This window comes from Andrena cerasifolii, chromosome 4, assembly GCF_050908995.1.
Source record: "Andrena cerasifolii isolate SP2316 chromosome 4, iyAndCera1_principal, whole genome shotgun sequence".
NCBI classification, from domain to species: domain Eukaryota; kingdom Metazoa; phylum Arthropoda; class Insecta; order Hymenoptera; family Andrenidae; genus Andrena; species Andrena cerasifolii.
This window is the reverse complement of record NC_135121.1, coordinates 14,053,982-14,080,912: the sequence shown is the minus strand read 5'-3', so window position 1 is coordinate 14,080,912 and position 26,931 is coordinate 14,053,982. Positions and strand designations below refer to the sequence as shown.

Here is a 26,931-nt window from a genome sequence, read left to right as displayed (position 1 = left end):
ACATACGATGTGCACAGTATATCATGAACTGTCCCATTCACGCTTGAGGCGTACGCATACATGCATATGTGTGTATTGCACTTTACAGACAGACCGTAACCGCAACGGCATTTTGTATAATAATTTCACGTAGATTGCGTTTCCAAGTCACTGTTATTACGATACTATAGTCAATAAAAAATCTCGAAATACTTGCGACTACAATATGGGTTTACATTCACACTTTACTCTTCTTAAAACAAATAGAATAATGTCCACTAATGTTGAATAATGTTGGATAATTAATATACGTAGGATACATATAGGTATAATATGTGTATAGCTGATGTGTAAATATGTACATGCTGTACATACATAGGGCGGCAACTCGTATAAAAGAAATAAATTAACAATGATAACGAAGAAATAGAGAAAGGTTGGGAAAGAGAATCAATTCTTATATATATATATATATATATTGTTGCGAGCACCGGGTATAGGGCCGTGCATAGTCTGCTGGTGCTCGTAGCTGAAGATAGAAGAAGGTCGGCCCCCCTCAAGAGGACGATCGGGAGGCCGACAAGAAGACGGTCTTCTACCGAACGCCGTTGCTAATTATCTATGGCCGTTGCGTTCGGACGTGCGGGTCGTACCTTTGTAAACTATTGCTCTGTGTAACAATATAGTTCAGTCGTGTGTACGCCCGTGTAATAATTATTCTACATCTTTGCGTCGGGGTGGCCTGCGACAAAAACGCCCCGACGCAACAATATGTATCTACTTACCTATATATAAGTAGAACCAGTGGCGGATTTAACAGGGCGGCTGATGAGCAGCTACCGCCAGGGCCCCTACCAAGAAGGCCTTCTCAGGGCCCCATCTCTAAAAGAATTATGATTAGGTATAGGTATCGAAACACTATATTTTTTTTCTGTACTACTTAGGGAATGCAATCCCAGTCATTATTTACTATCCCGGGATTGCGGGATTTTTTAAAGCCTATCTCGGAATTTCGGGACTAACCCCGGGATCGGGTAATAGAAAATTTCAGTAATTAAAATGATTTATTATGTGTTAAAATTCTAAATCTTTATTTAAAGTAAACAAACTTACTTTCTATCGTTAGCCTGAAACATAAGTTAAAATCATTTTTAACAATAAAAACAGTAGAACAATGAAGAATAATAAAGTCTCAATTAAGTAGATAATATCAGTAAACCATTATGAAGATTTTTGGAAATGCGAACGAAGAAACAGCAAAGCACCTAAACTTCCGCTCGAGAAAGTACATGTCTACAAAGTACAATGTTTCGATTTTACGTGTTCAGACAAGTTGCGATTTGCAATTCGCGCGTTTTCGAAATAGCGGAAAGTGAGAATATCATTGTAAAAAGAAATATAGTTTAGTTAGTTATATGCGACTTAATATTATTATTTAAATAAATCATTATTATTATTATTGTCCTTATTATTATGAAATGACTATGTTTATTTCTTCTGTTTATTTATATATTTTTCAGGCGTTCATGAAGTAATTCACATTTAAAAAAAAAAAACGATATTCTCGGGATTATAGTTATATCAAATTCCGTGATTTTTGGAATCCAAAAAACAGCCGGGATCGCGGGATCCCGTATCCCGGAATTGTATTCCCTATCTAGTACTACTACATTTAGCCCGTTTTTAGTAAACTACCTCTTCATTGTCTCGAAAAAATGGGCCCCTCAGAACTTTTGCCACCTAGGCCATTTTTCTTAAATCCGCCACTGCGCAAAACTAACGCTATTAGGGAAATACATAATACTCGCGACTACACGGGAAAAGGTCTGCACCGTTGGGAACGGTGCTTAAAAAGTATACAGCTGAATCACCTGCGAATCGCTGACTACAGTTGAATAAAAGTGTTGGTCATGTGGTCACATAAGTATAGTATCACGCGAAACGTGTAAAGTGTTGAAGTAGAGGAGCGGAACGATCCAGCGATCCATTTAACGTTAACGAAATACACAACCAAATACAACTTCCAACGTCGCGAGAATTAATTTTGCGTAATCTTTGATTATTCATGCATAAGAACTTATATATACACGCCATCTTTAAAAGAGCGGTAGGGTGGTAGGGAGTGGTAGGGAGTTCCCCTCTGTTTTGGTTGGTTTTGGTTCACGATCATTCACAATCTGTCACAATCTTAACGTTTTGGATGGGTGATGCGGAATGAGAAAGTTTTAATAGATTAAATCCCATCGATTCCTGCAATTACTTTCCACTCTTTTCCTACTTTAATGTGCCTTTGCATTAGTATTTATAAGGTGGAAGGTGTATACATATACATATGCATACATACTTGCTACTTACTACGCTTTCGTGATCAGTGTAAATCTAACCTTTGAATTCTTATTCAACGAACAGTGTATATCTATACAAGTACATACATATACGTGTTCCTGCAGCATTCGTGTACGTTCGTGTACTGTACAGCATGGCTTGTGAATCTTGTAATGTAAAATTCAGTTTTTTCATGCGCAAGGTAAGATAGCACACATATTCTTTTAGCGGGTTAGGTAATTTTATCCTTGTTGCGTGCCACTTTCAGAAACAATGCATGGATTGTTCGAGGTATTTTTGTTCCAAGTGTGTGATGAAGCGATTAGACAATATGCTGAGCTGCCACAGTTGCACCGTGTTATCGCGAAGGCCTCTGATACGGAGTCATATTATGCAAATGTGTGCTAAAGATTTGCACCGATATCTGTTGGCCAAACAGGTAGCCACCAAAGGATGCATTGGTATGTACGGGCTATGGAATAATCAAATTATCTTTCAACTTCTAATCGTGTAGAATACTCTGTATTCTGCTTATATAATTTTAACTGCTTTTCCTTTCACAAATTATTTATCGCTATGGTTTTAGAAGGTAACGGTGTTACTTATTTATTTCTCCTCCAGAGAAAGAAGATTTAATACAACTACTCTTGGTGTTTGCTAATGGTAGCAGTGGTTATATGAATGCGGAGAACACGGAAAGCGGAAGGACACGAGATGTGTATGTTATATTTATCCTTGTTTTTAATGGTAGATTCCAGAGATAAGAGACATATATATATATATATATATATATGCTTGGGAAGTGTGTGACATTGATATTAAGGTGGTATTATACCCTAGACACTCGTTTTTGAAAGTGATATTTGGAAATTAATTCTAAAAAACCTATCGCACCTACAGGGCAAGGGTTTTGCACACATATTTAGTAGTTTTTAAACTATCTACACAAATTGTTACAATGCGTTATATTGAAAATTGTAAAAGTTACACGCCGAAGCGCAGGTCATGTCATCAATAACCGGCCCCATCGGGCGCACGAATTGCGGCCGTCCTAGTCATCTGAAACGAAAGAATCAAAGATTTTTCTAATCTGTATGAGTGTAGTTATCGCCCCTAGAAGGTTTAACCGAGTCCGAACATTGTTACTGAAATCGCAGCTGTTTAAAAATTGATGTTTGATTTTTTCGACTTTTCTTGAACTAAAACAAGGAGTGGGGCGGGTTGTATTGAAACTATTGATATAATTTTGCTACGGGCTATAGGCACACATTCACTTTGATTTTTTGTCAAATTTTAGCTCAATCGGTCCAATAGTTTTTGAGAAAAATGTGCGCTCGATCTAAAAAATTTTTTTCGTGAAAAGCGCATTTCAAATTTTTCATGCAGTTACGACCTATACGACTGAAGTTACAGTAGATAACGACTAATTTCTGTAACTTACCCCTAATCTGCTATACCAAGACCGTAGAGGAAACCGTCCTCAGCTTCAAAGAACTCGTGTTGGGCAGTTCTCTCTTCTCTGCTGGCACTCACAGCCTCTTCAGATACAACGGTCGAGGGAACAATGACGTGCCACCCTGCGGCCTTAAGCCCCTATAACTCCGGGAGTTCTACGAATTTCACCTTAATATTTTAGGAACATACAAGGGACAAGAATCTTTTTCCATCAAAGTTTAATTTCAGTGGTAGTATGCCATCGACTGAACCAACAATCATAAGAGATGATAGCACCGCTGATTCTCAAAATCGAGCGCATGGAACTGGCACCACGAGTAACGATCGTGACCAAGAAATCTTGGGAACTAACTTTACCTCGAGTCAAAGATCAGAGCCTATAATCTCGGAAGAGGGTGTAGATTCAAATATTCCCGATATACTGCGTCCTAACGAGTTTAAAGAAGTTCCCGTGGTATGTAGCGGTACTTTTATCATTTTTCATGGAACCATATTTGAATTTCTCGATATAAATATAATGTTGTTGCATCCACTTTCTTATACAGTGGTCCAACTTTGTCAAACTGTCTGACATAAATGCATTATCGGAACTGGAATATTTAAGTGTAAAACAATTGAAGAATTTATTATCCATGAATCGTGTAGACTATAAGGGATGCGTAGAGAGGGCCGAATTATTGGATAGAGCCTCCAGATTATGGAAACATCATGATCAATCAAAAACAGGTAAGAAATAATGTCTGGCATGTTTCGACCAAAATGCGTTTGGCTATTTCAACACATATATGTATGTGTATGTTTCAGTAGACATGGAAACACAGAACGAAAACCTTTGCAAAATCTGTTGGGATAAACCGATCGAATGTGTGATTCTGGAATGCGGTCATATGGCCTGTTGTCTCAATTGTGGCAAGCAAATGTCCGAATGTCCGATATGTAAACAATACATAGTGCGAGTAGTACGAATTTTCAAAGCTTAATTAAAGCTGAAGAACATGTGACGTTGTTATGCGGCGAACGTTACTTCTGGCGCGAGATTAAAAGAGAAACGAAGCAACGTAACAAGTTTTAAATTTATGGTATTTCCATTGAAATATTTGGGGGCGAGAAAAGCGAGAAGAAAATCTTACTCGTGATATGTCTCGAGCCACGGGTTAGTTATTACATAATTCCTTAGTCTCGAAATAATTATACAAGTATATTTAATGATCAATATTAAAATTACTTTTGCGTATATTTCAACGACTCACGAATTGCCTGAAGTGTTGAAATATAAAACACTTTCGAACCTAGGAACCAAATTGAGATGTAATCGCTAATCGCGGGTCGGTAATACATATGTATGCTACTACATTAATGATCGTTTATAACTCCGGGGAATAAAACATTTTTTATAAACACAATGAATACGTTTTGATAAGCAGCGCGTAATAGCAGTAATAACATTAACAATCAAGGCGTGGAGAGTAATGAAAGAGGTGAGAAAATTATAGGGGAAAGCTCGGTTAAAATTTATTACAAACACTTTGGATCAATTGTGTGTATGTATATGCGTGTGTGTGTGTATGTGTGAATGTACAGTACCAGTCATCCATACACAAAAATGAATCACCCCGAGTCAGTCAACTGAAAAAGTTCAATTACTTCTGCATACCTACATATATATTTGTATATAATAAATATGTAATTAGGTAATTACAAATTAAATGTCTTTCATAAAAACGTGTACGATTTAATTTCAATCTTTTACTAAAACACGTTATTTCTATTTTCTATTGCTATTGTTATAATTTATTATACTTTTAATATTCTCCTTTTGTAATTTATTACCGACAGAGTGTATTGTAAATAGAGTGACTGTAGATTAGGGTGGCTCTTATTTTCTCTTGGTGAAATTTTTTTTCAACATTTTCTTTGCGACACTTCCCAGAATAGTTCCAAATAATAATAGAAAAATCTGTGCAAAGTTTGATAATAATTTGTTCCCCTTATTTTCAGTGTTTGATGTCATGAATGTTTCCTGAAAATTGGGGACGGAAATTCGCAAAAATATCGAAGACATAGACATTAGAAGTGAAGTATGTATACGCTCATTGGTGACAGAAACGTAACAGCATTAACCTTTAGGGTTGAAAATAAAAAGTACCAATTTCTTCTCGTCTTCATAAATAAGAAATGTTCGATATACATTTAAACTTTCAAAATTTGAAAAATAAAAATGTTTTTTTTTGTTTTTCGGACTTTTTTTGAAAACCGTTTGTTGCACGAGAAAAAGTAATAGAACATAAAATACGCTCCTTGTCTGGATCTACAACTTTTGTTTGACATATTTTTTTATGTAATCAATAACTTGGAGGATATTATATAAAACCGATTTTGTGTGCTATTAAATAATTATTTAAATGCTCAAGAGCCCAGGGGCACCTTTTCCCGTTATCCGATAGGGCTCAAACTTTACACAGACTTTTTTTTTATTATTTAGAACTATTTTGGGGGATGCCGCGAAGAAAATTCAAAAGTCAAAAATAAGAGCCACCCTATTGTAGAGACTACATTCCGATAGGAGGGCACATGCATATGTGCCATACGAGAAAACCTAACCGCCACTGGCGTCAAGTATTGCACATACCTATATATATATACTTATGTACTTTTAACACGATACTATTTACTGTAATTGTACACATTTCAGAAGCGAATCAAATGACTGAAAGACATGAGTAGATACTTGCATGTACAAGAAGGAATAAATTGATTCAACAGAATTAGTAATAGAGGATGGAAAAATAGAGAAAAGCACAAGAATTATTCAAGATGAATCAAGCAAATGTTGAAAAGTTGGTTTCTAGGTTAAGATACAATGTCGAATCAAAGCCGCGGAGGTTTAGAAATCCAGACGGCCCGGAGGGAAGACTGCGGAAAATTAGAAAAACGTTAACAGGTTTGATGAAATACGAGAGAATCGAATTGAATTATCCACGGGCGGACGAGACAAGAGGTTACGTAGACCGAGTATGTGTCGCAGAACTGGTTGGAATACTTTCCATTAAATTAACTCATCCTCCGTGATGTTCTATTTTTAATTTTCCACAGTTGATATCAGAAGCATTGCGCCATGGACCTGAGCACAAAGAGACAATGGAACTTGCAAATTTTTGGATATTAGAAAAGCAGCTTGTTCATAAACTTTTCAAAGTACTTGTCCCGAGATATCAGAACTACACAACTTCGTTTACCAAACTTCATAATGCTCCGTGTGTGTATCCTGGTGTTCCATACAAAAGAGCTGTTTTGGAACTGAGAGGTACATTTTATGTTTTATCAAAGCTCTGGCATATTAGTAAGGTCATGGATACACCCGCTAACGCAGACTTGCAATTTTAGGGAACGTGTATCCTAGCGTAGAACAACATAATCCGTATCAGCACAATTTGCTTCATAATATGTTACTGGATGCAGCCGGGAAAGAATACCGAATAGAAAAGTACAAAGAAATTGCTGAAAATATGAGCTCGTAGATTGTATGTATAAATTTTATTACCAATAATAGAAAGAAATACACTATATTAGCGAGAAATGTAATCGAAACACAATTATTATCGTCATTTTGATTTGAAAAGATGTAACGGATAATGTTGATGAAACTCTGTAATATGGGTCTCCATGGAGGACATTTGTTTTCTAAAATTAAAGAAATGTATCAATGTAGAGGAGAAGTTTTCAAGTTTAGTTGAAAGGTGTTTGAGAGAGGGGGGAGGAGAGAGAGAGAGAGAGAGAGAGAGAGAGAGAGAGAGAGAGAGAGAGAATCTATTCTAAATACATTCTAAAGCTAAAGTTTAGAGGGAATTAATGAACATACTCTATATGCTTTGGCATTGTACGATACACATCCGTGAATAACTCTTTCCAACATGGTTTAATTTCCTTTTCTGCATTTGCGAGTGCAAGTAAGACAGATTCTTTGATGGACTTGTTTAATTCGTTTTCTCGTCGCTCGCACCAGAGATCGACTGATTCCAAATAGTGACGAAACCTTATTATTGGCGCATAATGATTCCAGTTGGCTATTTCGTCGGTCGAGCGATAAGCAGTGCTGTCGTCCGAAGTACTATGATGGCCAATTCTAAAGTAGAGATGGACGTAAAAATGGGTGCGTAACTAAATTGTGGAGAAATAGAGTGCATGCGAGAAGAAGAATGTCCTATCCTCTGCACCTATAAGTCATAGCTTCGATTAAGACAGGTTTCCCTTCCGCGGTAGAGAATTCGCGAGCAGCTCTTGTTGCATAATACATAGCGAGGATGTCATTGCCGTCTACACGAATCGTATGTATCCCGTAAGCTGGCCCCCTTGCGGCGATACCGTCTCCTTTAAACTGTTCCAGGGAGGGTGTTGAGATGGCATATCCGTTATTCCGACTCGGAACACAAACAGGATATTATGGAAGTATTTCATTGGTACATCGTGCGTTAGTTGTTTTAACAATCCTTGTACATTGTACGTACGCGCATACATATGAGACATATGGGAAACATACCATACAAAGATGATTGGACACTCCAAAGTTGCAGCAAAATTAAAAGCTGCGTGAGCATCGCCTTCGCTGGCTGCTCCTTCCCCAAAGTAACATACGACACATGTTTTTCTTTTGGATCGTTTAAGTGCATACGCCGTCCCTACAGCTGAACAATGATGTTTGAATAACATATTCCTTCCTAGTAATAAAGTAGATTAGAAGTAAAGTAGTCACCTTGTGGTAATTGTGTTGTCAAAGGAGAGGAAATGGTAACAAAATTCAACTTTCTAGATCCATAATGGACAGGCATTTGCCTTCCCTTTGAACTATCTTTCCAATTACCGTAACATTGGTTCATAAATTCTGTAATAGTGTGACCACGCCATAACAAGACACCTACAAAATTATTTTCCCTAAATGAAACAATCGATATCAAACGCACAGAGGCAGAGGGGGTTGGGGGACTTGTTATTGCTGAATTTGTACCAGCTTCGCGATACTGTGCATATATAATGTCTTCCAAAGTAATGGCAGCGGCAGAACCAATTTGGATCGCTTCCTCCCCGGTATTAGTCATATAGAACGATATACGACCTTGTCTTTGAGATTCATAAAGAATTTTATCCATGATGCTCAGAGTAACCATTTGGTGGTACATTCTAGTCAAAGTGTCTTTGTCCAACTTGAACCAAACAAATATGTATCGTTAACAAATCGATAGAAATTGCAATACCGAACTCTACGTTATAAAAGTTTGAATGTTAAACCTGGTAATCGTCGAGTAATTGGACACATTTTGACGAGTTCGAGATTCTAAATACTGGTAAAGGATTATTGCTCGGTTTGTCGATAAATTTTATTTCGTTGGTAAATGTCGTTTCTATCCCCGAGTAGTAAGGCTCCTTTTTGTCGATCTTAGTATCGGCTACATTGCTTGTAGTTGTACTATTGTAACGTTGACTTGTCTAAATTTGTTGAAAAAAAAAACCAAACAGATGGTAAACTGATTGTTCGGTCTTTCTACTGTTCCACTTTCGCACTTTCTACCTGCTTACCCATTGCAATATGCTTCTGACATACATTGGTTTTCTAAATCCAAGAAGAGCGCGTTCAATCATTCTTTTATACTTTATAGGAAACTTTAATTGACGAGATCTAACTTTGTATACTACAACGATTGTTATTTAGCTGCTAATAATTATATACATAAGTATGTAAGTACATCTGTTTATATGCTTGTGTATATGTACCAGCTATGCATAAAAATTAAGTTACGCAACGCACTTTTTCATTCATATTCATCGATAATGGTCGATAACATGAACTGTGGTTGACCTTTTCAGACCTTTTGCTGACGTTTCGTTATTGAAATTGTCATAATGTATGTATATATCATCATACATACTTGCTCCAAATCATACAATTGAAATTATATTATTATAGCTAAATATGTGTCGTGATCATGCCATATCATGGGAGCACACGCGAGATTGGATTGGATTGGGCGAATTCGGCAGGGTTGCTTCACTCGTTGCGGCCGCTACGAAGCATTACAGGGCATTGCCGCATTGCGATTTGCCGTTTGCGGAGTTGTTCATTGGCCAATGAACGTACACGTATAGCGCGTTGTTTCTCGAGAGTTTTTCTTTGCTAGTTTTTTGAACATGTTCTTACAATGCTATAGTCTGATTTTCGAGAGTTGAGACTAAAGCATGGCCCCCGGACGGAGCGTGGTTAAGGAGGAACCAATGGTAATTGAGCTATAAGAATACCTGGAGAGAGAACAGAGCAATGGCGGCCGGTCCGAGAAAGAGGGAAGTAACAGGTGAACCTATCTCTGTCTTACAACAGGCTATGGATGTACAGTGCATGTGAGTGAAGTTATCTGCGAACACAAAATACATAACACAGATAGTACAGATAGAGAAGGATAATAGGAAGAAGAAGGATAGGTTCACCCGTTATCTTCTATTTCTCTCGGACCGCTGTCGCCTCTACTTTTTCCCACTGCTGTTCTCTCTCCAGGTATTCTTATAGCTCAATGCCAATGGTACGCCATGGTACGCTACGGATTGCGTGCGGCGCATATATATTTGGGCGTGAAAACACGCCAATGCTAGACAAGGAACTTTACCAGCCATAACCTAGCACCGATCGTTTTTCAGTCAGTCAATCACAATCAATTTAATTCACACCATTCAACGCTAAGTATGGGTGAAATTTTGAAAACGCTCTTTTTGCAGCAATAAGGAACCAATTTCACCGTTGAATGTGGGTGTGCAAGTAAATAATGAAATATGTAAACGAGTTTTTCCATCTTCGCATGTACGTACTCGGCATGCAGCGAAATATCGTAAATAAGTAAATAAACAAATTTCCGCCCGGTAGCAGTGGGTAGAGGGTTGGTGCGCACACGTATTTGTGATTTTTATTTTCATTGTACTTTTCCTGATAACGTCGAGGAACATTGTTAAATTTATTACGTGCACGTAATAAGTACGTGTTTGTGCAACATGACAGTACTTTCCTTTACCTTTATTATGAGGTTATTTAAATGCCTGAATACCTATTTAGCTTGATTGATTTGTGAATAGTGGAGCTTTTTGTTTACATAACATGCATGTATAATTATAAATTTCCTTTGGAATCGACAGTGACATAAAGCGGAAATCAAGTAGCAAAAGAGTCTAACCACCATCCAAGGTAGAACGCTGTACGATGAGCGAAAAGACAATGGATTCTTTAATGGATATAGATTTATATGAATTATTTGACATAGCGAGAACAGCTTCTACGCAAGAGGTATAAAGCTTCCGTGTTACAATAATTTTTGTACTGTTTTTTATTTTTTTTTTAGAATGTTGTATAATATGATGTAACATTGACAAAGTTAAATGCGCATACACCGATTTTCCTAATACTTACTGTTCCTTCAGATTAAGAAAGCTTATCGAAAAAAAGCTTTGTCTTGTCATCCTGATAAAAATCCAAATAATCCGAAAGCGGCGGAATTATTTCATGAATTATCGCGGGCATTGGAAATCCTTACAGACACATCTGCTCGGGTAAGTTTATCAAACGATTACCATCGCGTTTAATTTGCTATATTGTATAATTTATAATATATAAATGTTTCTCTATGAAAATAAGGCAGCTTATGACAAAGTTATTAATGCCAAATACCAAGCGAAACTACGAGTCAGAGAACTCGACGCGAAGCGTAGAAAATTGAAGGAAGACTTGGAGGCGCGGGAGGATGCTTACAATAGGTCTTTAAATCCCGAATATTCTAATAAAAGTGACAAAGATAAATTACGGGTGAGTTGTCATCCGCTCTTATACTTTGCAAGTTTGTCAGAATTACTCTTCCTTCATTCCTGTATTCCTATATTCTAGGTTGAAATAGAACGGTTACAAAAGGAAGGGTCGAAACAGGTGGAAGAGGAGATAGCACTGGTGAAGAAAAAGATTGAACAACAGTCGATGGAATTGCGTAACAACCCTGGACTTGATAATTGTTCTTATAAAATAAAGATAAAATGGAAATCTGGTAGAAATAATTCCAATACCGACGAGTACAATTATGACTCATTGTATAGAATTTTATCAAAGGTACGAAATTGTTAAACTAATTAATTCCAAGTCTTGAGGCATTTTTATTGATAAAATTATTGTTTGCCAGTACGGTGATATAGCAGCTCTTGTTATTTCATCTACAAAAGAGGGTAGGGCATTAGTTGAATATCGAAACAAAAACGAAGCGGTACGTTAATGTAGAACATTAAAGGTAAAACGTCTCTGATAGAGGAAAAAACCAACAAGATTATTCTCTTCGTCAGGAAATGGCTCTAAATACAGAAGTCGGTTTAGCGCAAAATCCATTGAGGCTTCGGAAGTTATGGGATACATCGGAACAATCGAATTTCACCGATGAAAGGACGGCTTACGTAAGTGTCGACGAGCCAACATTTATATGACTAGACTAGATACATATTGTCCTTATGCGTATCGAGTACGAACCTAACCCAGGCCTATTTTAGGTAAATCGAAGCAAAATGTCTGATGCGGAATTCGAGCGTTCCGTATTGAATAATCTAAGAAGAGCGGAAGAAAGGAAGAGGTGTCTGGCAAAATCGGATTTAGAGGAAGACGCATGATTGCCTACTTGATATCACTTGATAATGCTGTTGAGTTTATTTATTCCATCATTATCATTACGAGGATGCGGACAAATACCAAAATCATGATCGTACGGGTACAAGCAGAAAGCTATTCGAGTGTACGCGTATCGTTAAGATAATTAAAATTACTTGATCTACGTATTTATACGGTTAAAAAAAAAATAGTTTAAAGTTTAGTAGCAACGTTTATAGAGGATCCGTTTACTAAATGCGAGAACACAACTGATCGCTCAGCTTTGCGATTCAACTAAAGCTGACTTACGCAGTTTCTCATTCGCGATTGAATTTTTTATCATTACGTTACACCGCTTCAATTTGATTGATAAAGCGAGCATTTTAAGTTAAGATAACTTCCTTTGGTTCCTTTTGCTTCTTTTGCTTCCTTATTTCAATTTCCTCGATAGGGGCCGGCTTAACGAATGGAATTTCATCTTCGTATTCTGCTGGCAGAAATTGTGCGAGAACTTTCGGTACCTTAATGCCGGTATCGGTTTGATGTACTTCCAAGATCGCACATATCACTCGAGTCACCGCACACATCGTTGCATTAAGCATATGAACGTAATCTGTGCTAGCGTTCATTTTTTTAGTTTGGCCGTATCTATATGTTGGAATAACATCTTTTTATATAATGATTGATGATTGTAATACTAAAAGCATCGTGGAGTTAAAGTCGCAGCTGATGCTTATAATACATCTCTCGTTACCTGACCAATAAACGTCTTGCTTGATAATCTAAACAGTTGCTACACGATACAAGTTCACGAAAGGCACCAGATCCTGGAAACCATGCTTCCAAGTCTAACTTTTTCGAAGCTGCATTATTCAGTGCACCCGATACTATATTTACTATACGGTAGGGGATTTCCAAAGCTTTGTAAAATTCTTCGGCGTTGCAGATCATTTCTTCCATCATTTGCCAAGATTTATTGTCGTACGGCGATGTCAGACAGAATTGCTCCACCTGTTAAATTTGTATATTAGATCCGTTGAGTCTATTAAAAAAATTAAAATTAAAAACATTTAAAAACAAGCTTTTATTAAAATGTGCTAAGAAAAGAAAAACAATTTTGATACCGGCCTAAGTGACTGCCTTAGAAGAAAAGAATTCCCTCATATGACCAAAAATGATAGCGTGGAGCGTAAATATTGAAATGCCCTTTTTATATGAAAGACTGTCCTGAGATCTAACCAGATTAAAAGTCAAGACAAAATCATGCCGTTCAGCAATTAGTTTTTGCATAACTTTTAATATTCAATATTTACGCCCCACGTTTTCATTTTTGGTTATATGAGGGAATTCTTCTAAGGCAGTCATTTAGGCCGGTATCAAAATTATTTTTCTTTTTTTACTACATTTTAATAAAAGCTTGTTTTTATTTATTTTTTATTTTAATTTATTTTGTGCTTTTTAGTTTTCTCGAATTTTTTAATCTTTATTATTTACTAACTCGGCGATTACCTTCCGCGCTATTCCTCGTCGAACCTCAATCAGCCGGTATGGGTTATAAAGGGTGATTCTCCGGTTAGCGTCGTGTTAAGCGACGTCGCCAGCAATTTCACGCCTCGCTGATTTTCGTGGACTTCGAGGGTCGAGACCAGGGAGCCCATATAATGTTGCCCTCTAAGAAGTGACGAATCGAAAATTCTGTATTTCTCATCGTATCTTGGCGAAAGTGGTGTCAATCGATTCCTTATGTTTTCCCGATAGAACTCATACCAGTATGTCATGTAAATCGGACTATTTTTAACGAAGTTATGGAAATCATTTTTTATGAAATTTCCTTAATTGCGATCCGATTTATGTTGTTTTTGGATCCTTTTCATCGAGAAAACATGAGGAATCGATTGACACCCCTTTCGCCAAGATCCGATGAGAAATGCAGAATTTTCGATTTGTCATTTCTCAGAGGGCAACATTATATGGCCCCCTGGTCTCGAGGGTCGAATTCCTCGAAACCCATCGAGGCACGGCTTATCGGCGGCATTGCCTTGGAAGACTCTAGCGAGAGAATAACCCTTTATCTGCTTTCCTGATTCCATAATCAGGTTGGAGACATGAAAATATTGTATTGTCATCGGAACTACGTATGTATGCCAAATTTCAAGTCGATCGGACATGTGTAAGTGGGTCAAAATTAGCTTACAAGATTCCATCCTCACAAACTAATGAACTAACTTACAAGTGAAGCTAAATAAAAGTTTGGTTTGTAAAAAATACAGTCCCACAGTCCCAGTTACCTTCTCGAATTGATGGACTCTAAAAATCCCTCTGGTATCGCGTCCATGAGATCCAACTTCTTGCCTGAAACATGTCGATAGACCAGCATACTTAATCGGTAGAGCATTCTCGGGAATCCATTCGTTTCTATGAAATGCAGCTATTGGTTGTTCAGATGTAGCGATCAAGTACTTTTCCTCGATTTCTTTGTCATCGTTGCGTTCGCTGCCTTTGCCAATCACCTAATCGAAAATAAAGATTTGATACTGTTTCAAGTGCGTGCAATTGATGTAATCTATCAATTTTCTACCTTGTACAGTTCCTCGTCAAATTGAGATAACTGTGCTACTTCTTGCATAGCATCTTTACGCATAAAGAAAGGCGTATAAAGCGGTTTGTATCCTTTTGAAAACAACTGCCTAAGAGCAAATTGCACCAGAGCATGCTGCAGGAAAACAGCTGGCCCTACTAGGAAGTAACCACGTCCGCCAGAAACGTTAGTACCACGTTCCCCGTCCAATCCATCGATCATGTGTATCAAGTCGACGTGAGAGTATCTTTTCCGTTGTGTACAATCTCCATAAATTCTTTCAACCTAGAAATCAAGGGAATATATACAAGTCTATATATATATATATATAATGTCCGTAGATAGTACCCCGGACTCGACAGTCGATTGTATACCTTATTTTCCTCTTCGTCGTTGCTAATTGGTACAGAGTCGTGTAAAAAGTTTCCTATTTCTTTGAGAGCACGGTTTCTATCTAATTCGGTAGAGATTAGACGTTTGTCGTTCTCACGAATTGCATCATCGATAGAACTACGAACAGCTTTAATCTGCGTGACCGTCAATGATTTCAGGTTATCGAGTACTAAATTTTCTAAACTTTCAAGAATATCTTTCGGAATGGTATCGTCACTGCCCACTGCTTCTTTTCTCTTCATTCTCTCTCCAATTTCTTTGCTGCATACATTTTTCAATTTATTGAAATTGTCAGCTTTATGTCGCAGTTGACGCCACACTTTATCCATTTCTATCACCGTCTTCACTAGATCTACATCTTTGAAACGTTTCTTTTGGTTCTCTTGTATTTTATCCGGATCAAAGCCTTTATCCTTCCGAAAAAGATCCAAATCCAGTACCATGATTAACGTTTATTCGACTTGTGCCAAATCCCACGTGGCTCGTTCCTGAGAGCTGCTAAGAGCGAGTTGGAGCGAGTAAAAGACGGCAAACCTTCCAACTCACCAGTCACCGCTTACCGTAAAACCCGTAAACTTCGTAAACTGACGTTTATCGACATGCAGCACTACCGGCTGCTACCGGCACGCGACTTGTGGCAACGTGTAACCATCGACGAAGTATCCACGTCTGTGGTGTAACAATGTGCAAACAATACAAAACAATGTGTAACAACGTGTGACCACAGCATGAGCAATATGTAGGAATAGACCTGTCACACGACTCACGCGGTCGTGCCGGTTCGTGTCACACGATTCAGATACCGACATACCGACTTTGTGAAAAATTTTTTGAAAACTGATTTTGCCGCGCACTCTATATTTAAGAACGGTGACACTGGTAACAAATACAACTGAATTATTAAAGTCGGTAAAGTTAGTAAAAGTAAAAACAATAACCCCGCCGCCCGCGTATACTACCTACCTAGTTCATAGTGTGGATCCGGGTCGATTCACATTTGCATTTTTCGTAACCGTAACTTACAATTAGTAGTAGTAGTAGTAGTAATTCTAACCCCCAATCCGTGTGCCAAAAATTTACATTCACCATTACCATTTCTGTGTCACGTCCAACGTTAACGGCTTAGCATGAAATAAGGAGGAATTCAAATTATAATAGCGGTAAGAATTTATACACACAAAAAAATTATGAACGAATTAATGTTATGGTGTACGTGTCTCGTTTGGTTTTAAATTCTGGAGCTTTAGCTTATTTTAAAGTCATGATCAAGTCCAAAGTCGGGCGACGGAAATAAACATTTCATGTTCTGTCTATTTTGTACCTAGTCGGTGGTTACCAAGTTTCGAGTTTCGAGCCCTTTTCAGTCCTTTCGACACCTTTCGATAAGAATTCGATGCGAAGACGAAAGGACGAAGATTGCCTTGGACTGTTTTGGACTGTCTGCCTAATTGACAGTGGATATGAGTGGGTAATTGAAACGTGACACGAGACACTAACGTAAGTTCATGGTTTGTATAATAGGAAGAAACATAAGTATTAGAAATAGGAGTTAGTAGGTGGGCACATACACACTTACATACACACATACATACTTACATACACATACATACTTACATACACATACATACTTACATACACATACATACTTACGTACACGCATACATACTTACATACACACATGCGTACATACTTGCATGCGTACATACTTGCAATAACAAAGGGATGAAAAAAAACGAAGAAGAAGAAGTGGAAAAAAGGGGAATGAACGGGAATTATGCTTGTTTCTCAAGTTTAATCTTTCGAGCATGGCTGTAGTGCGTCGCGCAGGCGCGTCAGTGAATTCGTAAAGAAAAATCTAGCAAGTTAGAATGAATACGCCACGGTATGCATTGGTTTGCATCGATAGAATTCAAGAGAATTGAAGAGAATTCAAGTTGTTGGGTTTAAAGGAAGGGTAATCGATGCACGACTAATGTCTTGTTCGTTTATCGCAATGAACGGAAAGTCAGGTATAGTGTAGTCAGGGTAACCGTGGATTCGAATAGTCAGGTTAGTACTGTTTATGACGCAGAGTTTCGGTAAGAACTGACATAACCTGATGTGCTTGTCAATTGACCGTAAATCACGTAGAATAGCTTTATTAGAGAAGAAACCGGTGATTCGCTTGATTGGTATGATAGTACAGATAAAACTGGTAGAAATCTGACCTATTCGAGAAGCGAAAGACAATATACACAGATCCGGGTGCGCGGAACACTCGCTACTTTCCTCCATCGTCCGTCTTTCTCTCTTTCTTCCGTCCTTCCTTGGCTTGTTCTGTCACGAAAAGTGAACAAGATAATGTTAATGAGATTAGAGTTAAGGGAGGAACCGCATATTTGTAATTCCGTTTGTTTCAGATACGGTATAGTAATAATAACATTCCAAAGAGAGATTGGGGCAGTTTGTAGTCGATATATAAGGCATATTTACATACATAAAAGCCCTACAACTAAAAGGCGTACAACTCGACGCTAGATCGGTGAGTTCCAACACAAAATATTGCTTGGTAGTACGGCGGACACTCAAAGCCAACTAACCATGTCTGTACAAAGTGTTGCTCTGGCATCTCTCACGGCCACCTATACCGACTCGGAGGGCGAAGACGGGGTGGAAGACGACCTTCAGGAGAATTCGAACACTCCCCAGGGGGCCGCCCCGCATAATGCCCAAGTCGGTCAGCCCCAGGCTTTCACCAGTCCCAAATCTGGCAGATCAGCCTCAAATAGTCCCGTCGTTGTTCCCAGCGTCGGCGGCAAGTCTAGTAACGATTTGTCGAACGCGCCCACCTTAGTGACAGACGTGACGTCCAAGGTGCAGAGATTGGTTTCGTACTTTGATGACACAATAGTCTCCGATGACGAGGGAGTGCTGCAAGCACCAATCGATGGGCAGCCTTCTGAAAATGGAAGGCCCTCCTCGATTACGGAACGCTCTCCCTCTTGTCAAGGAGAATTAGTTTCAGATAGTGAAGTCGATCCCTACGGCGTGACTATACCACCAGAACCACCAGGACAGTGTCCCGTCGAGTTACAAGAGAAGATAACAAAACTTTTTAGGAAAATGGAGAGCGGCGGTTTGGATATGAACAAAGTTATACAACAACGAAAGGATTTCAGAAATCCATCCATTTATGAAAAACTCATTCAGTTTTGTAGCATCAACGAATTGGGCACCAATTACCCTCCGGACAGATTCGATCCATTCAAATGGGGTAAAGATTCTTATTACGAGGAGCTCGCTAAGGTTCAGAAGGCAGAAATGGATAAACTTGAGAAAGCTAGAAAGGAGAAGACAAAGATCGAGATTGTTTCTGGTACAGCTAAACGACCCAATAGTTCTAGCACGATCGAAGACGATGCTAAGAAGAGGAAGAGTAAATGGGATCAAGTGGCGACAGGAGCCACTGCCTCGGTAAAGCCTACAGTTTTGTTGTCTCAACCAACTCTTACCACTTTAACGTCATCTGCGACTGGTACCAAAGCTACGGTAATATCGGCTTTTGGATCTTTACCAAAGAAAAGACTGTAACATATTCTGTAAATCATTTGTAAATATCACTTTTAAGAAAGCAACATTTCATCCTTCATTTAATGTTTTATCACAAACACAGAACATTGGCGCATTTCGTGTATGTGTGTACGTCGCAACATGCGATCCTACTTGTGATCGATCGCATATACATACATACATGCATACATATGTGCGATCATGTATCATAAATATCCAAGTTCATTCATTTTGGTTATTAATTTCTATCCATGTTTCACTCAACGCTCAGTTTCTTTGTATGTACGAAACGTGGTATTAATGTAAGATTCCACCGGTAGCGTAGTATCGTTAAAGTAGCGTATGTATGTATGTACCTACAAATGACATGTTCAATGGGCGCGAATGGAAATTGAACAAGAGGGATTATGGAATTGGCGTAATGGCGGAAACGCGAATATATTCAAGTTACGTGGCGTACGATCGATCCTTGTTTTAATTTCATCCGTATGATCTCTTTGTACGCGACAATTCGGGTTTATCTGTATTCTTTTTTCTTTTTATGTCAGTAAAATTCTTATTCTGATTTGAGAGGAAAATTTCACTGCAATTTTCTTTGCGTCTGTGAATGTAAGTACATTACATGCTGACCGATTAACGATATTCACAAAATATTTCTGTTCTGTAAGTTGACAAACATTCGGGTGTATTACTGTAAAGAATGTAAAGTGTAAACTACGTGTACTGTTATATGTTATATGTGCTGCCATTCCAACAAACTTGAAGATCCATCGAAATTTCTTGAATTTCAGTTGATGTTAACAGAATAACCATCGCTTGTAATCATAATATCCAAGGAACGATGTTAACTTGGATTAGGATTTGTTTAATTACTTGTAAATTTAAATAAACGATTTCTAGTTGTACTTTTATACGAAAGATTTGTTTCTTCGCAAGTGCATGCAGTCTTATATGCGTATATAAAATCCCGAATACACATACATACTCGTAGCAGCGCGTAGAGTGTAGAACAGCATTGTAAGTAGCATTCAAAGATTACCGACTGTTGGAATCGCTTTTTTCGCATGAATAGATTTCGAAGAAAATTTGTACCTATTTAACAAGTTAATACTTATTCAAACTCATACATACAGTATTGTATGTACCTAATATTTATTTTCAGCTGAACTCTGACGTTACAAATCTAGCAGTTGATATCTTCAATATTAATGAAGAAAATGGAAGCAATAGACGCTCATATTACATACTCCTTTAAAATAAAATTACTGTACTTTCACGTAATAATTAACAATACACTGTAACATATAGGTATACTGATCCAGTGCTATCTAACCCAATCTAACCTAATATAAACTCCGGAACATATCATTGAACGCTTTCTTCCACTTTCCCTTAATCCCTTCATTCCACGCCACATGCCTACGCGTTTTGTGTGTGTGTGTCTGTCATGTACGAATACGTATATATGATAGAGGGGTCAAGGATGATGAACATTTGGCTCATGGATGTTTGAACACCTGGCACCTAACCTAACCCATTTCCCGGCAAGTCAGTTGTGTGGATGTCACTGGACGGGACGTGGACCGTGGATGGACAGTAATCAGTGTTATACATGATTTACATGAATATGAGTTCTGAGGAATACTATTCAATGAAATTGCGGTAATGATGCGCATCTTGCATGCATAAGCGCATCACTCAACAGTAAGTAACTCTGCATATACGAATGCGTGGGGAGTTTCAAGTGTAGTAAGGGGCGAGAGAGTGCACGTTGCTGGTTGCACCACGTTGTACCCGCGGTAGCAGTCGATTAACTGTCACTAACCGTTGAAAAAAATCTTTTCAGTTTCTCGGCGCCCGTATGTATGTACTTACATACAAGCATATACGAGCTCTGTGAATGTTGACAATGAAAAGAAAGACAAAGACATAGAAAATAAGGCGAGAATACCTACTAGCTATACAGGGGTTCATACAAGGAGTTACAAATAGACCTCTGTTACTTTTGCATCTTCAGCAATGACCGTGGATGGTAGTAATGGTAACGAACAGGTTATCCTTGTAACAGGTGGTTATGATCATACGATCAAAATATGGCAACCTCACACAGGAGTTTGTCAGCGTACCGCAGAGCACACAGATTCGGTATTCCTTTAATTTTAATGTTTTTAATTTTAGTGCCTTGTTTCCAAGAAAAACTTTTCTTTATTCCCTTATTTTTTAGCAAGTTAATGCTTTGGACATTACTCCAGATAAATATGTAATAGCTGCTGCTGGATATCAACATATAAGAATGTACGATCTAGTCTCTAATAATCCAAACCCAGTTATCAATTACGAAGGAGTATCAAAGAACATTACAGGCTTGGGTTTTCAGGTCTCGTATAATGATAATTTGACATTGTAATGGCGTATGTGTATACTTGAATGATGTATCTACGTATTGCTACTTTTTATTATGCTTAGGAAGATGGAACATGGATGTACACTGGTGGCGAGGATTGTTCTGCTCGTATTTGGGATCTCAGGTAGGTACGAGGTAGAATATATTCTGTATAACATCGTGCTAATTTATTACCATATGCGCATATGTCCGTAAAAAGATTGATGATAATACAGGTCGAGTAGCTTTCAATGCCAAAGGATATTTCAAGTATCAGCTCCTGTGAATTGCGTATGCTTGCATCCTAATCAAGCAGAACTTATTGTCGGCGATCAGAGTGGCGTCATACATCTATGGGACCTACGTTCCGATCATAATGAACAGCTGGTATAGGAGTCTACAGAGTTTAATAGCTTGAAAATCTCGATCGATGTCGTTACAACGATAAGTATAAATTAAGTAAAAAGAGCTTATGAAAGTAATGACTTCTTGTTCAAAGATACCAGAGGCCGAAGCATCTGTACAAGATATAGCAATCGATCAGGATGGTACGTATATGGCGGCGGTGAATAACAAAGGTAATTGCTATATATGGACGCTGACCGGTGGTGTGGGTGAAGAGCCCACACGTCTCAACCCTCGGCATAAACTATCAGCGCATAAACGTTATGCCCTTCGATGCAAGTTCAGTCCTGACTCTACGTAAGCATACGGTATCAGTCCTGTGCCACGCGATACATACATTATTAATAGAACTCTTGTTCAGGAATCATAATTCATCTTTCACAGACTATTAGTAACTACGTCCGCCGATCAGACGGCCCGGGTTTGGAAAACGACAGATTTCTCGGAAGTACAAGTGCTTCAACATGAAGCGAAAAGATGGGTTTGGGATGCTGCGTTCAGTGCGGACTCGCAATATATATTCACCGGTAACAACGCTACACTCTCATTTTTTAGTACTCGTTATTCCTCATCTTGGCTGTTTACTGTTCAACTCCAACATTTTTACACGATTCAGCTTCGTCTGATGGCGTTGCAAGGCTGTGGAATGTATCAACAGGAACCGTCGAACGAGAATATCAGGGCCATCAGAAAGCTGTTACGGCGCTTGCGTTTCGCGACGAGGTCCTTTCCGTTTCTTAAACGTATTAAATTCTCATGTGGCATAATGTTTGAAAAGGATATGGGCCTGAACCCTTGTCTCTCCTTACTTTTATTTTATTGCGTACGACGTGGCAACCTTTTTTATCAACCAACCTCTTACATTTCATTAGATACAAGTTCCGCTCTTAAAATAGCTTCACACATTTTCAAGCGTGTATGTAGATCACAAAAAGGATTTATAAATGCCCGCTTAACGTTACCTTCGTCTTCGAATGTGCTTAGTAAATAAGAAACTTAAAATGGAAATAACTATTTATCGTCCAATTTCTCGTGTAATTCCAATTCCATCCGGAACCATTCCCATGTCCCAATCTTGAAAAACTATACGTCTCCTTTTCAAGTGTTTCAAGTATCAACTTGTTAAGCATACTCATTAAAACGACTACTGTAAGTAGTGTAAGTAACTGTTACGACTCGCGAGAAACATTCTTCAAAGCAAAGGCAACCTTTCTACTTCTCCCATTTCTGTAAAAGTCTCGTCGTCCATTGTATAACTTAACATGAACTTTAATGACACAGTTTCCTGTCAAACAAGTTCATTCTTAAATTAATGTTTAAAGTTTAATCGAGTATGGTAAAAGAAATTTAGAAGGAAATTTTCTTTCTTGCTTTACCTTGTTCGGATTGGCAATCAGCATAATCTGAGTGATTGCTGCCGGAGGAAGAAATGGATTATGGCCAGGTAATTCAGTTCCAGAAGGTGGTTGAAGTCTACATTTACACATCTACGGATTCAAATACAGAGGATTTTATGCCCCATCTCTATCGGGTTAATTGATATCAAACGATGGAATAGATATTTCACATTTTACAGATCCAAAGATGAGAAATGTACTTACTTTTGGCACTACTGCTTGAAACAAGTAATTGCCAAGTGGTTTCAAATTTGTGCTCATCGTCGTAATTACTACGACAAACACGTCTTGCCTCGGATTGTCTCGAGCAAAATGAAGCACGACGGTAATACCATTCTTCTCTTCGATCACCGTTATAGGCGGATTAATACCTGGCGGAACAGTTAAAATGTATGGTGAGCTGGATTTTGGCTGACAATGAGTTTAATCACGAATCTCTACGACTTCTAATGCTAATGCGTACCTGGTTTAATATCTTGAAGATTAACATTGATGTCTGTCAATGGTTTGATCCCTGATCCTATGCTAACAGAGTTTTCTGTTGTCGATGTTACCGTCGTGATGGGATCACGTGCGATTAGTCGATTATTGCATACATACGTGTCCGTCTTTCTTTCGTTTATGTTAGAATCGACGAGTTTGTTTGAATCTGCACCACCATGAGCTGCAACATTTTGAGTGGTGACCGATTCAGATTCAACATCGGCTGTCTTGGCGGTTGTCGTATCTGTAGCATTTAGCCGACTAGAACAATGCGACGAATCGCCACGTTCTGCTGGAGGTGTTGTTACGTATGGTGTTGGATTTGCGGCTTGTTTACTATAAAACACACAAGAAAGCAAAAAGGAAGCTATTAACACAACAGGCTTGAAATAGCAATATACATGCGTATACGTATGTAACTGGAGATTTATTACGTTTAGCTACCATACTAGCATATTAGCTTTACCAACCATACTGAATTGGAACGTGTATTTGACATCGTGCCCGATAAACTTTGCTTGAGCAAAGACTCTCCTAATTCATTCAATTCCTCCAGTGCTCTTGCTTTACTGTCTATTATTTTTTCAGGTGTGTCGAGTGATTCGTCACCTGACGACGGAACAGAATTATTCACCGTTTGTCCATTTTATTAGATACTTATTGTTAGTAAACGGGCAAATTCACTATCGAACATGCTAGACTTTTGTTAAGCACCTTAGATTCACAGACCTTTTTTGTTTGTGGGTAAAACGCTGATTGGTTGCATGATCGCTGATTCGGGTATTAAGAGGTTTGTGCTAGAAACAGAAAAGGTTTCTGAATTTTCAGATTTTCCTAACGAACTGAAGATATCTCCTAAAGCTTCCATATCTGATTGATGGTTGTTCGTTGTCGTTGCATCGTAACTCGTATTCACGTCACCACTTTCAAGAGGAATGTTCTCTATCGGAGAAGATAAATCTAACAAGTACGGGTTGATGTCGGAGTCCGTCTTAGGCTTTACGCATTCACCACGGACTATCACAGCAGTGTATTTTTCGAATACCTGTCCCAATTCATCGCTTGCAGCAAGCACATCACCTAACGCAGATCATTTGAACAAGGTACAGTCGATCTGTCTTTGCAATCTCATCACTTCACGGTCTTGAAATTCTAAGCGGTAACTATATGTATGAGTTGATCAGGATTTCCGTAATTAGCATACTAATACTACTGATGATGATGTGGACAATGATCATAATAATCATCATCATAATAATAATAATAATAATAATGATAATTCGTTACTACTTGATAGAACGATTTTTCGGGTATCAGAAAACAACAAAGCAACATTACCATATTCGTTGAGCACGGTTCGGGGTATATCAAATGATTATTGCAAGTATTTACCGAGCATTTCTTCGTTATCTTGAGTTTCGTTTGCTAGCCTCAACACAATTGGTTTTAAACGTTCGCAAGCTTGACGCAATTCCTTCATCAATTCGAGATCTTCTCTACTAGTATCATTGCGATTATAGGTGTCTAACATTTCCAGTAATAATTTTGCATTGTTATGTACAGATTCCAATTCCATTATCCTACGCGAGTTCAATTGTACCCTTCTTTCATCCTGCAAAATAATTTGGTGAGATATGGATCCGATAAGGCTCTGCAGTCTTAAGAGACTATTTAAGAATCTATTTGCTCGTTTGCTCGCTCACCTCTCTGACCATAGTTTTAATCAGTCTGTTCGCAGCTTGTAAATCATCAGGATTTTTGCTCTGGAGCAACTTTTGCAACAGTTTAGATTTCTCCTCGTCATTGAATATTGTATTTCTAGCTTTCGACCCTTTCATTCCATCCTCTGGGATATTGATCGTCGATGTTGGATCGTCCTAAATGTATGCGCTCTGTTTACTTATTAGTTTTATCAGGAAAATGAATCGCACGCCTTGATAATGCGTTTGTCGAACGAATGGTAAAGCAAGACATGTAACTAACCTCGACGACGCCTTGCTTTTTCAACATTTCATAAGCTTCTTTGATTTTCAACTCTCGTGGATATTCTTTTGTCCATGTATGTAACAAATGCAGCACCTTTTGACGGACCATAACTGGTGTTCTACCACCTAAATACTTTGGTGAAACTAGGCGGATCATTTCATTTAGAAAACGAAATTTACCAATTTCAGTGTGAAAAGATGACCCGCACCTTTGCATACATGTGTCCAATAGCTATGGAATTATTAAATCGATAAATTCTCCGCATCAAGCTTATACTTATAAATCTGTTATTTGTTCTACATATGTATGTTATTTGACAATCAACAATCGCTGTATCTACATACAATATTTAGGCGAAGATTTGATATTTTTGGAAAATAGTAAGTTTGTGACGTTAGACAAGTGGAAGAAAAAAAATAGAAAGATATATTGCCGATGTTGGTCCCTTTTCTAAACTAAAGAATAATGTACTTTTAGCTTTCGCCTCGAGTGAAAGTTTAGCGGAAAACTTACAGCAAGGGCCTGAAGTGCTTCGGACTCGTTGGATGATTGAATGTGTAATGCTAACAACTTGGTACCAATTTGGATACCCTCTGGTTCTTTAGTCAACATGACACAGAACGCTTCGGTGGCCGCTGCATCGGGCTTCTGATTTTGCGGATTCGTTACCCTTTCTACAAAGGAAATATCGTTGAAAATTAGATTTATAGATTTAAGTTGAGCGGCGCCGACATTACCAGCGATGCAGATACACGCAAAAAATGGTGAAAGTAAAATCTACGCTACATTTACACCATGGTTATGTTGTTCGTACCAAGAACATCTCGAGATTATTAAGTAATTAAGAAATTCCAACTTACGTATCAAAGCCTCCAAACTTGTCGTCACGACATCCATTTTTATAGCCTTACTTGCTTCCCCCTGATCTACACGTTTTAGGTTACATCTGTTTATTTGACAGCTAACATGAAAGAAGCTCCGAAAGGTAGTGCTACTACCATTTTGATCGCTTCTCTTCCCTTTCAACCACTTTCAACTTTCAACCTGTTTCAACCACGAATGTGCACGAATCAGCACGAACGGCCCCAAAATCAAACACAACCAAATACCTACACGAATCACGAATCCCGCAAGAGCTACGACATTTACGATTCGTAACCCATTTCCCGGCAACGTTGCTCATCTACTGTATACTTGGGTACTATGATCACATTAAAACGTTGTAATGAAATTTTTCCAGCGAATCTTTAAGATCTTCCAATACAAACAGCCGTTTGCAAATGCATACGTACTTTGAGTACATACTTACATACTTGTTCAAAAACCGAGGGGCGCTTATCCGCGTTTA

At 38.3% G+C, this 26,931-nt stretch overlaps 8 protein-coding genes across 16 annotated transcripts; 5 read left to right on the top strand and 3 right to left on the bottom strand.

Annotated features, from left to right (window-relative positions):
* The first annotated feature begins 1,895 nt into the window (after positions 1 to 1,895).
* LOC143368275 (E3 ubiquitin-protein ligase RNF34) lies at positions 1,896 to 5,481 on the top strand. 2 transcript variants are annotated; one of them, XM_076810825.1, is made up of 6 exons: positions 1,896 to 2,506; positions 2,573 to 2,765; positions 2,926 to 3,022; positions 3,988 to 4,213; positions 4,305 to 4,485; positions 4,564 to 5,481. In XM_076810825.1, exons 1-6 carry the CDS (start codon positions 2,459 to 2,461, stop codon positions 4,737 to 4,739), a joined length of 921 nt encoding a protein of 306 aa, XP_076666940.1. In that variant the 5' UTR covers positions 1,896 to 2,458; the 3' UTR covers positions 4,740 to 5,481. The 2 variants fall into 2 exon arrangements, with proteins under 2 accessions (XP_076666940.1, XP_076666941.1); XM_076810826.1 differs by having other exon boundaries at positions 1,897 to 2,506; positions 4,567 to 5,481.
* Positions 5,482 to 6,434: 953 nt separating this feature from the next.
* On the top strand, positions 6,435 to 8,323 carry Mrpl17 (mitochondrial ribosomal protein L17). 2 transcript variants are annotated; one of them, XM_076810835.1, is made up of 4 exons: positions 6,435 to 6,771; positions 6,853 to 7,063; positions 7,144 to 7,280; positions 7,820 to 8,323. In XM_076810835.1, the coding sequence occupies exons 1-3, from the start codon at positions 6,574 to 6,576 to the stop codon at positions 7,275 to 7,277; spliced, it is 543 nt and encodes a 180-aa protein (XP_076666950.1). In that variant the 5' UTR covers positions 6,435 to 6,573; the 3' UTR covers positions 7,278 to 7,280; positions 7,820 to 8,323. The 2 variants fall into 2 exon arrangements, with proteins under 2 accessions (XP_076666950.1, XP_076666949.1); XM_076810834.1 differs by lacking the exon at positions 7,820 to 8,323 and having other exon boundaries at positions 6,436 to 6,771; positions 7,144 to 7,463.
* On the bottom strand, positions 7,279 to 9,683 carry Bckdha (Branched chain keto acid dehydrogenase E1 subunit alpha). Its single transcript, XM_076810807.1, has 8 exons — positions 9,331 to 9,683; positions 9,043 to 9,240; positions 8,762 to 8,957; positions 8,510 to 8,671; positions 8,297 to 8,441; positions 7,974 to 8,177; positions 7,619 to 7,882; positions 7,279 to 7,440 (listed from the first exon to the last, which is right to left on the bottom strand). The coding sequence occupies exons 1-8, from the start codon at positions 9,391 to 9,393 to the stop codon at positions 7,362 to 7,364; spliced, it is 1,311 nt and encodes a 436-aa protein (XP_076666922.1). The 5' UTR covers positions 9,394 to 9,683; the 3' UTR covers positions 7,279 to 7,361.
* A 1,246-nt stretch (positions 9,684 to 10,929) lies between these two features.
* Positions 10,930 to 12,435, top strand: LOC143368276 (dnaJ homolog subfamily C member 17). The gene is made up of 7 exons (XM_076810827.1): positions 10,930 to 11,077; positions 11,212 to 11,340; positions 11,426 to 11,593; positions 11,672 to 11,887; positions 11,958 to 12,038; positions 12,115 to 12,222; positions 12,316 to 12,435. The coding sequence occupies exons 1-7, from the start codon at positions 10,994 to 10,996 to the stop codon at positions 12,430 to 12,432; spliced, it is 903 nt and encodes a 300-aa protein (XP_076666942.1). The 5' UTR covers positions 10,930 to 10,993; the 3' UTR covers positions 12,433 to 12,435.
* Positions 12,436 to 12,446: 11 nt separating this feature from the next.
* Serrs (Seryl-tRNA synthetase) lies at positions 12,447 to 16,045 on the bottom strand. Its single transcript, XM_076810805.1, has 5 exons — positions 15,362 to 16,045; positions 14,988 to 15,272; positions 14,698 to 14,919; positions 13,164 to 13,420; positions 12,447 to 13,057 (listed from the first exon to the last, which is right to left on the bottom strand). Exons 1-5 carry the CDS (start codon positions 15,821 to 15,823, stop codon positions 12,793 to 12,795), a joined length of 1,491 nt encoding a protein of 496 aa, XP_076666920.1. The 5' UTR covers positions 15,824 to 16,045; the 3' UTR covers positions 12,447 to 12,792.
* Positions 16,046 to 16,368: 323 nt separating this feature from the next.
* On the top strand, positions 16,369 to 19,847 carry LOC143368270 (SAP30-binding protein). 7 transcript variants are annotated; one of them, XR_013085190.1, is made up of 3 exons: positions 17,186 to 17,429; positions 17,780 to 17,901; positions 17,975 to 18,116. XR_013085190.1 is itself a non-coding variant. In XM_076810820.1 (2 exons), the coding sequence occupies exon 2, from the start codon at positions 17,961 to 17,963 to the stop codon at positions 18,948 to 18,950; it is 990 nt and encodes a 329-aa protein (XP_076666935.1). In that variant the 5' UTR covers positions 16,369 to 16,540; positions 17,780 to 17,960; the 3' UTR covers positions 18,951 to 19,847. The 7 variants fall into 7 exon arrangements, 6 of the variants coding, with proteins under 6 accessions (XP_076666935.1, XP_076666933.1, XP_076666934.1 ...); XM_076810820.1 differs by lacking the exon at positions 17,186 to 17,429 and adding an exon at positions 16,369 to 16,540 and having other exon boundaries at positions 17,780 to 19,847; XM_076810818.1 differs by lacking the exon at positions 17,186 to 17,429 and adding an exon at positions 16,713 to 16,877 and having other exon boundaries at positions 17,780 to 19,847.
* Positions 19,848 to 20,479: 632 nt separating this feature from the next.
* On the top strand, positions 20,480 to 22,743 carry Lst8 (MTOR associated protein, LST8). The gene is made up of 8 exons (XM_076810822.1): positions 20,480 to 20,633; positions 20,776 to 21,074; positions 21,154 to 21,306; positions 21,396 to 21,457; positions 21,549 to 21,699; positions 21,812 to 22,014; positions 22,102 to 22,244; positions 22,334 to 22,743. The coding sequence occupies exons 2-8, from the start codon at positions 20,949 to 20,951 to the stop codon at positions 22,456 to 22,458; spliced, it is 963 nt and encodes a 320-aa protein (XP_076666937.1). The 5' UTR covers positions 20,480 to 20,633; positions 20,776 to 20,948; the 3' UTR covers positions 22,459 to 22,743.
* On the bottom strand, positions 22,513 to 26,826 carry Gga (ADP-ribosylation factor-binding protein Gga). The gene is made up of 11 exons (XM_076810802.1): positions 26,444 to 26,826; positions 26,097 to 26,257; positions 25,581 to 25,814; positions 25,301 to 25,474; positions 24,990 to 25,209; positions 24,327 to 24,677; positions 24,068 to 24,206; positions 23,578 to 23,933; positions 23,319 to 23,485; positions 23,094 to 23,204; positions 22,513 to 23,002 (listed from the first exon to the last, which is right to left on the bottom strand). Exons 1-11 carry the CDS (start codon positions 26,478 to 26,480, stop codon positions 22,910 to 22,912), a joined length of 2,043 nt encoding a protein of 680 aa, XP_076666917.1. The 5' UTR covers positions 26,481 to 26,826; the 3' UTR covers positions 22,513 to 22,909.
* Between the last annotated feature and the right edge of the window lie 105 nt (positions 26,827 to 26,931).

What these genes read in the sequence shown, in the direction of transcription:
- LOC143368275 (XM_076810825.1), top strand. Translation starts at nt 2,459, where the DNA reads ATGGCTTGTGAATCTTGTAATGTAAAATTCAGTTTTTTCATGCGCAAG. An exon ending in TCAGTTTTTTCATGCGCAAG is followed by an intron (nt 2,507 to 2,572) that starts GTAAGATAGCAC and finishes TGCCACTTTCAG; the next exon opens with AAACAATGCATGGATTGTTC. An exon ending in AGTTTAAAGAAGTTCCCGTG is followed by an intron (nt 4,214 to 4,304) that starts GTATGTAGCGGT and finishes TTTCTTATACAG; the next exon opens with TGGTCCAACTTTGTCAAACT.
- Mrpl17 (XM_076810835.1), top strand. Translation starts at nt 6,574, where the DNA reads ATGAATCAAGCAAATGTTGAAAAGTTGGTTTCTAGGTTAAGATACAAT. An exon ending in CAAGAGGTTACGTAGACCGA is followed by an intron (nt 6,772 to 6,852) that starts GTATGTGTCGCA and finishes AATTTTCCACAG; the next exon opens with TTGATATCAGAAGCATTGCG. An exon ending in AGCTGTTTTGGAACTGAGAG is followed by an intron (nt 7,064 to 7,143) that starts GTACATTTTATG and finishes TTGCAATTTTAG; the next exon opens with GGAACGTGTATCCTAGCGTA.
- Bckdha (XM_076810807.1), bottom strand. Translation starts at nt 9,393, where the DNA reads ATGATTGAACGCGCTCTTCTTGGATTTAGAAAACCAATGTATGTCAGA. An exon ending in AATTACTCGACGATTACCAG is followed by an intron (nt 8,958 to 9,042) that starts GTTTAACATTCA and finishes GTTTGGTTCAAG; the next exon opens with TTGGACAAAGACACTTTGAC. An exon ending in GACAACACAATTACCACAAG is followed by an intron (nt 8,442 to 8,509) that starts GTGACTACTTTA and finishes ATCATTGTTCAG; the next exon opens with CTGTAGGGACGGCGTATGCA.
- LOC143368276 (XM_076810827.1), top strand. Translation starts at nt 10,994, where the DNA reads ATGAGCGAAAAGACAATGGATTCTTTAATGGATATAGATTTATATGAA. An exon ending in GAACAGCTTCTACGCAAGAG is followed by an intron (nt 11,078 to 11,211) that starts GTATAAAGCTTC and finishes CTGTTCCTTCAG; the next exon opens with ATTAAGAAAGCTTATCGAAA. An exon ending in TGTATAGAATTTTATCAAAG is followed by an intron (nt 11,888 to 11,957) that starts GTACGAAATTGT and finishes ATTGTTTGCCAG; the next exon opens with TACGGTGATATAGCAGCTCT.
- Serrs (XM_076810805.1), bottom strand. Translation starts at nt 15,823, where the DNA reads ATGGTACTGGATTTGGATCTTTTTCGGAAGGATAAAGGCTTTGATCCG. An exon ending in ACGACGAAGAGGAAAATAAG is followed by an intron (nt 15,273 to 15,361) that starts GTATACAATCGA and finishes CTTGATTTCTAG; the next exon opens with GTTGAAAGAATTTATGGAGA. An exon ending in GAGTCCATCAATTCGAGAAG is followed by an intron (nt 13,421 to 14,697) that starts GTAACTGGGACT and finishes CAAATTTAACAG; the next exon opens with GTGGAGCAATTCTGTCTGAC.
- LOC143368270 (XM_076810820.1), top strand. Translation starts at nt 17,961, where the DNA reads ATGTCTGTACAAAGTGTTGCTCTGGCATCTCTCACGGCCACCTATACC.
- Lst8 (XM_076810822.1), top strand. Translation starts at nt 20,949, where the DNA reads ATGACCGTGGATGGTAGTAATGGTAACGAACAGGTTATCCTTGTAACA. An exon ending in TTACAGGCTTGGGTTTTCAG is followed by an intron (nt 21,307 to 21,395) that starts GTCTCGTATAAT and finishes TATTATGCTTAG; the next exon opens with GAAGATGGAACATGGATGTA. An exon ending in GCTCGTATTTGGGATCTCAG is followed by an intron (nt 21,458 to 21,548) that starts GTAGGTACGAGG and finishes ATGATAATACAG; the next exon opens with GTCGAGTAGCTTTCAATGCC.
- Gga (XM_076810802.1), bottom strand. Translation starts at nt 26,480, where the DNA reads ATGGATGTCGTGACGACAAGTTTGGAGGCTTTGATAC. An exon ending in AAGCACTTCAGGCCCTTGCT is followed by an intron (nt 25,815 to 26,096) that starts GTAAGTTTTCCG and finishes ATAATTCCATAG; the next exon opens with CTATTGGACACATGTATGCA. An exon ending in AGATAACGAAGAAATGCTCG is followed by an intron (nt 24,678 to 24,989) that starts GTAAATACTTGC and finishes GATCTGCGTTAG; the next exon opens with GTGATGTGCTTGCTGCAAGC.